This window comes from Euprymna scolopes, chromosome 30, assembly GCF_053919585.1.
Source record: "Euprymna scolopes isolate OS-2025 chromosome 30, ASM5391958v1, whole genome shotgun sequence".
Classification (NCBI taxonomy): Eukaryota; Metazoa; Mollusca; class Cephalopoda; order Sepiida; family Sepiolidae; genus Euprymna; species Euprymna scolopes.
Window position 1 is genome coordinate 99,012,659 of NC_136511.1, and position 13,457 is coordinate 99,026,115.

The 13,457-nt window shown below is 33.2% G+C and overlaps 1 protein-coding gene across 1 annotated transcript in view; it reads left to right on the top strand.

Annotated features, from left to right (window-relative positions):
- The first annotated feature begins 1,099 nt into the window (after positions 1 to 1,099).
- LOC145254902 (CDP-diacylglycerol--glycerol-3-phosphate 3-phosphatidyltransferase, mitochondrial-like) overlaps positions 1,100 to 13,457 on the top strand; it is a 316,634-nt gene continuing 304,276 nt past the window's right edge. Inside the window, exon 1 of the mRNA XM_080113842.1 lies at positions 1,100 to 1,341. Coding sequence (XP_079969968.1) covers positions 1,226 to 1,341 — 116 coding nt within the window. The 5' untranslated portion in view covers positions 1,100 to 1,225. The remainder of the gene's footprint in view (positions 1,342 to 13,457) is intronic.

Sequence of the window (13,457 nt, forward strand, 5' to 3'; positions counted from 1 at the left end):
GTGATTATGATAAAAAGAGAGAAGTTTGGTTTCCGATGCATTAAAATTAACTAACCACCTTTTTCTCCATTGCACCATGTTCTAAAGATCAGAAGAGCGAAATCTTTGTTATTGCTGGCCTTTGAAGTGTTGCCATAGATTGTTGTGTCGTCTGCATAAATGTCTACGAATGACCTAAGAATGTGATTTGGGAGATCATTGATGAAGATCAGGAACAGGGTTGGACCCAGGATGGAACCCTGAGGGACACCAGCATTAATACAATGAGTTTCTGATTTCTGCTCATCAATGACTACTCTTATAAGCCTGTCAGAGAGAAAGGATTTTATAACTGAGAGGACATCCTCAGCTATTCCATAGCTGGCGATCTGGTGAAGTAGATCTTTATGCCACCCTCTATCAAAAGTCTTTGATGTCAAGAGCTATTGCTCTAGAGACAAAGCCTCTGTCGAGCGATTCACTAATCCTGTGTGATATAACAGTTACTACATCAGTTGTAGATTTTGTTGACTGGAAACCATACTACATGTCACTGAGCAGGTTATTTTTACTGAGGTCGTTGCCCACTTCTCTTGTATTTACTTTCAGAATCCTCAAAACTTTTGTTTTTCTTATTTTGTCCTTTGTTTAGTTTGCCCAATGTTTCTGCCAAAGGGGAAAGAATCGCTGTTTTCTGGTCTGAAATCTATCCACCTAAAACTTATCATTGCCTAGATTAAAAAAAATTATTTAGCTCCTTACATCAAGTGGTTTAATGCAGGGCGATTTTCATTAAAAAAAATTTGTTTTGAGACGGGAATTAGTGCTACACTTTCACTGTGGCAAAATTAGATGTGCCACCAGCAGCTTAGAGCATGGTTCTGGTTCATCTCCTCCAAATAAGGGATACTCTGGATGGGTGCAATATTTGCTGTGATTCAGCACGTCTGCATTTCCTAGTAGACGCGCCTCTCTTAATGGAGGAGGTAATGCCTGTGAGGATGGGATTGTTCCTTTAACTGAGCAGTATAATACTTCAAATTGATCCAAAGGGGTGGCACTCCAACAAACTTGCAAAGAAACGGCGGAGCAAGTATTTTGTAGGAAACTTATTACACACAACACCGAAGAGAGACGTGACTAATCGAAAACGAGTGGTCGTTAAAGAATCGCATTGTTGTTGTTGTTGTGTATAAAAAAATCTCTTCAGCTGATTTTACACGCATTTTTTCTTAAAACCAAAGGCATGTCAGCGATTTCGTGTTTTAACCGAATTATGACATCACGTTTAATAAAAACCTATCGCTTCTATCCTAACCGATGGAAAACAGGGATTAAATTAATTTTCTCGAGACAGATAAGGTGAGTTATTATTTAATTATTTCTTGCGACACACGGGGTCCAAACACATAACACGTGGTTTTTTGTTGTTTTGTGTGTATTACAAAAGTTGTGTTCAGTCCCGTCAATGACTTGAAGCGATATTTTAATTTTTACATAACAAACTTTTATCTTGTCACATAGTTTCATTCTGATTTTATTTAATGAACTAATTATTTCATATAGTGAACGATACCCTATGTCAGAACTTCTTGTGCGTGTATGTTTCTTGTTTCTACGTGACTTTCACATTAATTGGTTATCTCTACGATTACTGTTCCGGTTGCTCTTTCGTTTTTAACTGATTTTTTTTTACCTATGCACTTATGTTACCGTGCTGAAATAACCTAATTATTTTGAAAGCCATTCTTAACGTGGGGAGGGGAGGGTGTTTTGTAACTATTCTTGCACCAAACCCGAAACCAGACTGCTGTGTAGTTTAAAATAAATCTGTAAAATATATTAAAAAAATAAAACCTTGTTCAAAAGTTTGGTAAATATGAAGAATTACTCCACCCTCGAAAATTCCTTTAAATTTTCCACTTTTATAGGTTTTCGGGGGCGCTGAAAACAGAAACAACGGTTAAAATTACAGCAAACTAGTAGTTTCTAAGATATGAAAAAATGTTAGTGGCCAAAAAGTAACGTAAAATGGGCATCCACTTTATGGCCACATGGAGGGGGGCAACGTACAATGAACACAATTTAACGTAAAATACTACTAACGTTTAACATTCCAGGAAACAAGTAGTTTCGATGAAGCATGGGGTGAGGGTGCCGGTTTGTTTTTCGAGAGGGATATTCAATTATAGAACTTGTATAGTTTTTTAACGGGTGCTTTCTTCTGCAGTTTAATTCACCGTTTTAACGTAAGTAACGCGAACGCGCCGACATTAACCGTTTACATTTGGTGGGCGGCGGTGGAGATGCATCTCCACCACCGGTTATTAAACTGCAAAAGCACCTGTTAAAAAACTATACACGTTCTATAATTGAATATCCCTCTCGATAAACATAAACCGGCAGCCCCCCTCCCCTTCCCCAAAGAAAGGTGCCCGTAAAGTGGGTGTATTTCTTCATGGAAGCTACTTGTTTCTTGAAATGTTAAACGTTAGTAGTATTTTTCGTTAAAGTGTGTTCACTGTTCATTGTATGTTGCCTCCCCCCCCCATGTGACCATAAAGTGGATGCCCATTTTACATTAGATTATTATAGAAAAGTGATCCCCCACTTTTTGGCTATTAACATTTTTTTTTCATATCTTGGAAACTACTCGTTTGCCGTAATTTTAAACGTGGTTTCCGTTTTCAGTGCCCTCGAAAACCTATTTAAGTGGGAATTTTAAAGGAATTTTCGAGGGTGGAGTAATTCTTCATATTTACCAAAAGTTTTTTTTCTTTTTTAATTTTTATAGTTTACAAATTATGGCGGATCTATACGAAAGTGGCCCCCTAAGAATGTTTTTTAATTTTTACCTTTTTTCTGACGATCATCATAGATTACAGACTTTACCGACGTGTCACGTGGTCGGTGAAATTTTCTGTGTGTACGACGGTACGGAGTTCTCGTGTCTATGTAAGTTTGATAATTAATAAAAAAACAAAAACAAAAAAAAACTGCCTATTGGTCCCATATTAAAAGACACTGAAAATCAGTAGAGGAGAGGACATCTTTATGTTTTTTTTAAAGATTTTTATTGTCCCCCCCCCCCTCGTTTGTTGTAAGGAAATCTCACCGTAACTTGACACCTACAGTAAGTTAGGGAGCAAGTAAGTAGAACGTTGTAATGAGAAAGTGAACCCTCTTCTTAAAGCCATTAAATTTTTTTTTTATCAAAATTTGTTCTGTTAATATGATAGGGCTGACGTACACGAGTGCTACCCCTCTAGCGAAATACGCATCGGCTCCGATGTTGTACGACTTAGGGAGCAATTATTATTTTTACAAGGATTGGAGTTTAGGAGGCGTTTTGCTAGGTGTGTCAGAATTTTCGTGAAAATAGTGAATAATTCCACCCCATCTTTCCAAGCTTATAACTCCTCGAAAAATGTAATTCAAATATATTATGTATTGACCTTTTCTCTTCAATTTGTGATATATAAGGCTTTGGTACATAAATTATTTACTTTTTAATAGACATTTCAAAATGGGAGGCGTGAATTATTCGACCTCCTGTCTTTCCAAGCTTATAACTCATCGAAAAATGTAATGCAAGCCCTAATTTTTTTTCAATTAAAGGAGCAAGGATCAAGGTTCCATAAAAAAAAACAAAAAAAAAAAAAAAACAAATAACGTGGTTTAAAAAAAAGGTTTTTAACTTCAAACTTTACAGGTAAAATTCTAAAAAACACTACGTTTTTTGTTTGTTTTAAATTTGAATATATTATTTATTGACATTTTCTCTTCAATTTGTGAGTAAATTATTTACTTTTTAATAGACACTTGAAAATGGGGGGGGGCGTGAATTAAAAAAAAAAACGTTTGTCTAAAATAATATTTTAGACGAACTTTTTTTTTTTTAATTCACGGTTTATTGGAAAGAACATAAAATTTCATAAAATTTCACCATTGACCCTGAAAATATCGTAAAAATAGAATCAATAGAAAAATTTTGATAGATTTTTAAAGTTTAAAAATTGAAAAATATTGAGTTCGGAAAATTCATTACTGTTAAAAAAAATTTTTTTTTTTCTATTACTTTTAAAACAACTTTAATAGTTTATTTTGGAAGTATAATCCATAAAGAAAATAAATAACCCACTTTTAACAGAAATTACGAGATTTTTATTTTATTCGCAGTTTCGTGTTAGGGGTGTCAAAAATTCTGATACACCTCGTTTAGCGTGTGTGGCCTAGTTTTTATTTATTTATTTATTTAGCTTGAACTTTGCGCTTTGCAAATTATTTTATGATTTTTTTGTTTATAAATAAAAATTTCAATTGTTCAAAACATTTTTTTTCCCTAAAGCATATTTTTCACATGCTCTAAAAATGTTTCAAAATTATCTAATATTTTTTCACTTTTCATGTTGCTTCTCTACATGGCCTCATCGACATGAGACCATTTCATTTCTCCTACTGATCCCGATATGTATTTCAAAAAATCATATAACAAAATAGTTCGAAAATTTCAAGCCAAAATAAAAAATATCCATAAAAAAAAAAAAACAAAAAAAAAAACAATCCGAACAAGCCAAAATAAAAAGCCATAATAATAATAATAATAAAACTAGATGCTCCCTAAGTTGAACTGCGTACGACGACATCGGAGCCGATGCGTATTTCGCTAGCTAGAAAGATGGAGAAGAAATAAGACAGTATGGCGCGTTCAACATTGTAGCCGGTGCGTATTTGCCAATGTGGGTCCGAACGTCCGCCAATTTTAAATTAAAATAGGAAGTCCGGTTTGGTAATCAAAACATTTTCACATAAAGGCCAGGTTTTCCCTGTTAGAAAATCTATGTAGATTTCATTATTTTCTAAATTACTTAATCGGGTACGAGTATGTGTGTTCTCCTTTTCGGTAAAGGTTACTTCTGCCACAGGTCTTCTTCGCCCTTGAATCAAAGCAAAGTATAGTTCTAATTGATCCAAGGTTATTCTCCTATTACTCATCCCTCCTGAAGGAGGGAAACTTGGCTTATTTTCGGCAATCTGATGCGCCCCTACTGGTGAATGCCAACGGGTTCGGTTACGTCAACTTTTGAAATAACCCAGTTTCCACCGTGTTTTTTTAAGTGGGGGAATAGGAAATACCTGGTTTCCTCACTATAAACCGAATTTAGCCACCTTAGGGGGATTTTGCCATTGCCAGGGATAACTTTAGCCATCTTAGGGGGATTTTGAAATTAACTTTGTACTTTCTGTTCCTTAGATGAGGTCAAATTTGAAAAGAATTCTTAGCAACCGATTGCAAACAGGAATTCCTATTTTGTTTCAATCGGTTGCTGACTTCACCCCCCCCCCCCCAATTCGGCCTGCCTGAGAGACAGCTCTAGCGAGCTCCCCAAACGTTAGTCATTTTATTGGGAACTTTTATTTGACGAGTTTTGTGATTTGTTAATTACAAACCATGTTACGTTATCTGCTCTGTTAAAAAAAAAAAAAAGATTTTTAAAAATTTACTTTACTTCACCCCAAACAAGGCATATGGCCAGTGAGAAGTAAGGAGTTACTGTAAATTCGGATCTATAGGGACATCCTGAGTGGGGAGTTGTGCAGCGAGATCTTTGTTTACATTACATTAAAATTTCTCTGTTAGTACAATCGGGGAAATGGGGAACATGGAAGCGATTCCAAAGGCTAGTAGTTTGAAGAAATAAGTTATTAGAGTAGAAAGCCCTTCAGCATGTTGGTGGGGGGCCCAGCAATCAAAGGTTGGGATTTGGTTGATTATCAAGTTGGTTGAGAGCATTTACATCTTGAAGGGACTAGAACAAAGTTGATGGGAGTACATTCCGTTGAAGCATAAGGTATGCACCATTGCTGTGGTGGGACTGGAGTTTTGCAGACGGAACTTATTTAATTAGTGATTCTTTTTTTTCCCCCTATCCAAGAGAAACTAGAGGCTGGTGCACTAGCTCAGATGTGACAATAATACTCCATGCATGGACGGATGGTGGTTTGTAGTGATATAAGATACTGGAAGATGTTAAGTTTGAAGTCTGTAGACCAAAATTTCGGAGAGGAATTTGGTAGACGTTTCGCACACACACATACAAGGTCACACATACACATTTGTGCATGCTAGAACCTTTACATCCTAAATGTGATGCAAAAATATACAATGTAAAAAATATGTATAGTGTAATAGTTAAATGGAACCAATCACCCAATAAGAAACCATTTAAAAAATGAATAATTAATGAACGTCGTTTTTCAAAATATAGGCAAATTAGTTAACCTTCATGAAGTCTCTTGCATTTTCATGATACAGTATATTAAAAAGTTTGTTTTAATAATTTTTAAATAGAAAAAGCAGGCTTTTAATATTAATGTAAGAGCGTGAAAACTCAACTTTATAAGTACATAGATTAATTGAAGATTTATTGAACTAAAAATAGTATAAATTAAACGAAAAGAAAAAACAAAAAAACAATTATAGCTTCATTAAGATTCACTAACTGGATTTTTTTTTATCCTCGACACAAAAAACCAACTAAGTCTACACTATTTTTGAGCTTGTTCCCTGTTGGCTGAGATATGTCTCTGGTCATGAGCAGTTCTAGGATGTTCACTCTCCCAGGCTTTTGCTTTTCCCTTTGATAAGTTGTTAGTTTATTGCTAATTGCCTGAGACGTCCTTAACAGGGAATGCTGACGGTGCTGCCTAATCATTTTTTATTTTTTAAAGCAGGCCAGAATGCTAAGATGCTGGCTTTTTAAATCCCATTTTTTTACCATCATCTCTCCGTGGAAAGAAGATAAATAATTTCATTAAGATTCACTATTTTTCTCCCCTCGACCTGCACACAAGACTATGTAACTAGTCCACCATCCTTGCATTGGTCACATAATCAATGCTCTTCCTCTATCTGTCTGCTTGTTGATTTGACGTTTGGCTCTTGGCTTCATATCTCTGTATGTGGATATGTTTATATATTTGCATGTATAGGATTCACAACTAAACTAATCAATCATCATGAATTTTACAACACAGCTGTAAGGGAGCGTAATGTGGACTATATTTAATTTTATGTCAAGAGGATGGAAGCCCTTTGTAAAAATTCAGATACTTCCAATTTTTGTTGCATTTTAACAATAAGCATTAGATATGAATATTTCAGAATTTCTATTTAATTTGATCCATTAGTCGTTAAACATGAATTAAGCATGATTCCCAACATTGCAATTTCTTCATAAGACTTTTTGAACTTAATGTACTAATTTTCCGAGACAAAATCGTATAGTTGATTTCGATCAAAATTGAATAGGAATTAATGTTATATCTTGATTCTAATCTTTGTAACAAGTCATAATGGTATTGTGTTCGAGGAATTTATATCCATCCTGGGACGGGTATTTTTATTATAAATTTAAGCATTAAAAACAACAAACAAAAAGGTATTTATACGACTTAAAAAGAACAAAGTGAAGTAAAACTAATTCAATAGAGTAGATAAAGTGTGTGGCATTTTATTTTGTAACCTTTCCAAATCTAAAAGTGCCGATTAGAAAGTAATTTCTGACTTGAAGAAAAACACGACTTTTTTTTTCTTCTATCATCAAAAAAAAATAAACAAAAAAAACGATTTTTGTCTATTCGTATTTTACTTTTTAGTACATTGATCCATTCTTCAATTGAATTATTAAAGTCGAAGGTCAATTATCACAGGTCGTTTGTGAAGAAAAAGATGTATTTTTGACGGTACACCTGCCTTTTAACTAAATCGTAATCGTTTTTGTTTCCCTTTGAAAATTTTTTTTTTTTTAGTTTGTTTGGAGTTACTTCCCCTTGTTTATTCGTTTTTATTTACATTGACATCGACAAAATGAATGTATATGCTCAAAATGTATAAACATTTTGACCCCTCCTTTTACTTAAAAATTCATCAAAAATCAGGAAATTAACCAATTGTAATGAAATTATCAGTATTTATCAAATAATGATCACAGAATATAATGGACACATGATTTTTATTTGAATCTTGGAAATGTATTTTGTTTAAACAAAAAACACCTTTGCTACTAAAGTTATGGTTTTTAGTACTAAAAAAAAAAAAATGCATGAATTTATTTTTGCTTTTTTTATGAAATTACTAATTTACTAATTATCTTTGAAATAGATCCATAAAACTAATATTTATCTTTCAAAGGATTTTTACAATGAATTTATTCAAAATTTAGCTGAATTAGCTCGCCATGAAAAAATTTTTCATTCTAACGATTTTTTTGTTTTTTTTCACCTGTACAAATATTTTTCTCCTTTTGGAAGTTAACTTTAGTCTTTAATCTTTCAAATACAATCAAAAAACAGTCGGTAACAAGTAATTATCATTACTCTGTATACATGTTAAGGTTCAAACTTCCACTTTTGACAGTTGTATGTGAAAACTTTGCTCATGAAATCTATTATTTAATAAACGTTGGACATCTCATTACAACTGAATATTTATCTGAGTTTTATGGATTTAAAAATTCGATGCAAATTGGTTTGTTTACTAAGAGTAGTGTTCTATCTAGGGTCCCATATCTTAGGGGTGGTGTGTATGTGGGGGAAGGCATTGTTGTACAAAGGTATAAGTGTGGTGTGCCCAATGAACATTGGGCCAATATCTCTGGTACTATAATGTAATCAACACCTAAAGAATGGTAAAATAAATAAATAAAAAACATTTGTTAACAAAGACTTTAACCAGTAGACACTCTATATTTATAAACATTAATACAAGGTCACAGAAGCGGAGCTCTTAATATGTTGCCTTCAGATAAGATCAAAGTGTAGTATGTACATGTGATCCTGGGTTCTTTTGGACTCTAGTCCGGTTAAGTAGCATGTTTTGAGTGAGCCCATTTTGTTTGCTACTTTACTGTAAAAGTGATCTTCCAAGGTGCTTACTTCCCACTTTGCTGTTGCCTTTAGCCGTCTCAAATTGTATTTATCTTGGAAGGACACCATCCACACTATGAAAGTTTTACTCTCATTTAGTTTTCAGTTCTAAACAAATCGAAAAACTGGTCTGCTTTAAAAGAATTAAAATTATTTTGTTTTTTATACTAATGATTCTGCACTTATCTTTTCGAAGATGAGGATTAATGAGATAGATTGTTAGTTGAATGTTGATGAATATGATGAAAGGATTGAAAATGAAGGAAATATACAAAATTTGATTTCTCAGCTTCCCCTAGTTTTAATTTTCTTTGCTTTTGGACTTTTTTTTTTTTTTTGTCCCATTCTTCATCATTTTTCATCAAATCGTAAATATTTTTTGTAAATAAGATTAATTTTAAACCATTGACATATTGTAGTAGGTAGTTCAAATGTGGTATTTTGGTGATTGCTGAAATGAATGTGATGGGCAAATTGTAAAAGGAACTATGCTTATACAAATGGGTCAAATGCATCTAGTTAAAATAGGATAAACGGAATGACCACAGATTACTCTCCCACATTTTTGATGGCATTGTGACTAATTTATAAATGGGATATGTTTATTTTATTTGCAAATTATTTAAAATGTATCTTTATAGTTTTTGGTCAAACTAAGGCATTTTTTTTTTTATCCAATTTATATTTGTCCCCAATTTAGGAACGTATTGATTGTGGGTATATTGATGAATTTTGAATGACAGTTATTTTATTTGTCTTATGTGTTCAAGTTGTCTGATGGGGTCGGTGAAATGAATGAGAAAATATAACAGGAACCAGTTGGAAAATCGTTATCAGTGAATAAAGAATGGATTTCTTGAAATGCATAGCAAACTAATATGGACATGTAGATATGAACACTTATAATCCCATCATTCTCTTCTCCTATTCATTGTTACTATATGTAAGATCTAATAAAATTTTATGTGCTAAAATTTGAAAAGAATGGAGTGCTTTTTATTAATTTCTCTTTAGATACTGGGCCCATAACCTGTTAAGTTATGAGGTTGTTTGAAAAACTTGCTGATCATTTTATTGTAGAATGATTTTGAAATGAGATGTTAGCCTTAAATCAAATTCAGGCTAAATATAAAACATGTCTAGAAATTTTGAATTATTCAAACTACTATGCTCATCTTGAGTGTTATTCATACAACGTTTTGACTGCTGTAATTTCTGACCTTCTTCAGGTATATTTTGTTGAACTTTGGAATCTTTCTGTCAAACTTAGGAAATTGCGCAGAATTTTGAACAAAACTCTAATTCACAGAAGTAGAATGCTTTTCTTCTGTCAGGCATGACTGGGTAGGCGTGCAATTGTATTATTAGCATCGCCCCACACTGAGGATTGAACCTTCAACCTGTAGGAGAGTGTGACTTACAACTGAATTTTACCTGATACTTTATCTGCTATGTCACGGATGTAGTATGAATTTTTGCAGCCTTAAACCTATTCTTGTTTTTAGATGTATAATTTTACTACCTTATCACTATAGATCACTACTTATTACTGTATATTTATGAATAAAGAAATAACATTTTAGATGAGAACAGTATTCTGAATAATCCAAAAGATACAAATTTTCAGTCCTCATCTAAAAAATTCATAATGTAAACATTTCTTTCCCGAGTGAAATTTAATGTTTTTATTCAAAATAGTTTTCTTGGTTTCTTATTTGTGAAGATGTTTTTGTTTTAAAAGAAACAAAAAGTCTTTCAATAAATGAATTTAAGTAGAAAAAATGAATTTACCATTAAAAACTCTTAAAGATTAAACATTCTGTGCTGATTGACAGTGAAGTTGACTACAGCTGCTGCTTTAATTGGTTGCTCGTTGACATTTTAAGGCAAAGTTTTGATTAGTGTCCCGTTGCCATTTAAAGGCAAAGTTTTGATCAGTGTCCCGTTGCCATTTAAAGGCAAAGTTTTGATCAGTGTCCCGTTGCCATTTAAAGGCAAAGTTTTGATCAGTGTCCCGTTGCCATTTAAAGGCAAAGTTTTGATCAGTGTCCCGTTGCCATTTAAAGGCAAAGTTTTGATCAGTGTCCCGTTGCCATTTAAAGGCAAAGTTTTGATCAGTGTCCCGTTGCCATTTAAAGGCAAAGTTTTGATCAGTGTCCCGTTGCCATTTAAAGGCAAAGTTTTGATCAGTGTCCCGTTGCCATTTAAAGGCAAAGTTTTGATCAGTGTCCCGTTGCCATTTAAAGGCAAAGTTTTGATCAGTGTCCCGTTGCCATTTAAAGGCAACGTTTTGATCAGTGTCCCGTTGCCATTTAAAGGCAACGTTTTGATCAGTGTCCCGTTGCCATTTAAAGGCAACGTTTTGATCAGTGTCCCGTTGCCATTTAAAGGCAACGTTTTGATCAGTGTCCCGTTGCCATTTAAAGGCAACGTTTTGATCAGTGTCCCGTTGCCATTTAAAGGCAACGTTTTGATCAGTGTCCCGCTGCCATTTAAAGGCAACGTTTTGATCAGTGTCCCGCTGCCATTTAAAGGCAACGTTTTGATCAGTGTCCCGCTGCCATTTAAAGGCAACGTTTTGATCAGTGTCTTGCTGCCATTTAAAGGCAACGTTTTGATCAGTGTCCCGCTGCCATTTAAAGGCAACGTTTTGATCAGTGTCCCGCTGCCATTTAAAGGCAACGTTTTTGATTAGTTGCCCGTTTTATTATTGAAATGAAAAAAGTTAAATGACAATAATATAAGCACTATTCACTTGTCAATATCTGCAGTTCAGTAAGGTGATGTCACCAGAATATCTTTATAAAATTATCTAGTTATCTACATATTCATAAAATCATCTAATTAAAATATATATATATATATAATTTACCTCCTCCCCTTTTAGAAATATTACTGCAGCGAACCAAAATGGCAGTCATATGAAAAATATTTCACTGGTCAGAGTAATGTGTGTAGAAGAATATTTACTATTTCCTCATAATATCACTAAGAAAATGTAACAGAGTATCGATTTGGGTTAATCTATTTGCTATAAAATAAATTGCTTTTAATGTATTTAAAAGAAAATATGGTTGATCTGTGCTTGTTGATTATGATGAAAGGGAATAAAAATATGAATGTTGTAGGAGGATTTGAGAAAATAAACACGAGTGTAAATCAAATGCTCGCATGCGCAAAACAATCACTCAATCCTTAAAAGACGTCTTCAGTAGAATTGTGCTATAAAATTGATGGGTTATATTTAATGGCACTAAAAGGAAACTCCTCTCCATTAACAACTATAAGAAATATTTGGAACCATTAATTATTATGGTCAATAGTACCTTTGCTGAAACTCTTCAGCCTGACCTTCTCAGGCAACACATCTTATTTCAAAATATTTAAACACCTATAATGAGTATAAAATAAGCTATTCTGTTCCCCGAAAATGTTCGATAAAATTTCTGTAGTCTCTTTAAAAGAAATATCTTCAGGTTTCCTTGGGAGTATAAAATTGGTATACTTGGTATTTTCATGCGAACCCAGTTTTTGCAACAGTAAAATTTTGTCTTCATCTGACCAGGCCTGACATCATTTGGAAAAAATATTTTCGTATCTACGATAATATGTTGGAAACGTTAAGCCATGGTTCATATAAAAATTCTGTCAGTGAATTTGCAATTCCTTCCGGAGTGAACCAACAATTCTTTTTTTCTTGTTTCATTAATATTGTTTTTAATACATCATTTTGTTTTAAGTGTTGTTTTTGTAAAAATTCCATCAGACTTTGCTGAGCTGCCAGTGCTAATTGTATCGTTTTTCTAAACTCGGCTACTTGTTCCATGTTGAAGAATTTTTTTTTTTTAACACAGTAATAAAACAAAAGGTTAACAGTACCTGCACAAATCATTAAATAAATTTACTGAATAGTGTTTTTTTTTTTTTTTTTTGGAGGGGGGGTTATTTTTATTTTTTTTAAACCACAAAAAAAACAACATTCTTTTGTAGGGAACGTTTTTGCAACACCCACGAAATTGACACTGAAACACAGCCTACACATGTTTTTTTTTTTTTCCCCCCGCCGTATTTTTTTTCTTCTTACGAAACAAAAGAAATTTGAAATGGACACTTTCAAAAATTTTTCTTTTCATTGCTTCAGGAAATGTCAATTTCTTGTTTTTTTTTTTTTTTTTCTTTTTTTTTCAGTAGGACCGTAATATACTGAATTAAAAAATATATATAACTTACTTTTTGTGAGTCTTAGCTTTTTTTTTTTTTTTTTTTTTTTTTCAGTAGTTGAATTTATCTGTGCAGTATTTTCTTCTCTTTGTTTTCCAATATTTTTGGCTTAAAGTTCACTTTTTATGAGTTCAAATCCTGTCGCCATTAGATAGGTATCTTCCTTTATTCATAACACATCATAGGATGATCTATGCATCCTGAAACACAAACAGAACAAATACAGTGTTAGAAGTGCAGCACTACTAGACATATCTAGTGCGTATCTATCTCCCTTCCCCCCACAAGTTTTTTGGGTAACCACAAAATTTAATTGAATAAATACAACA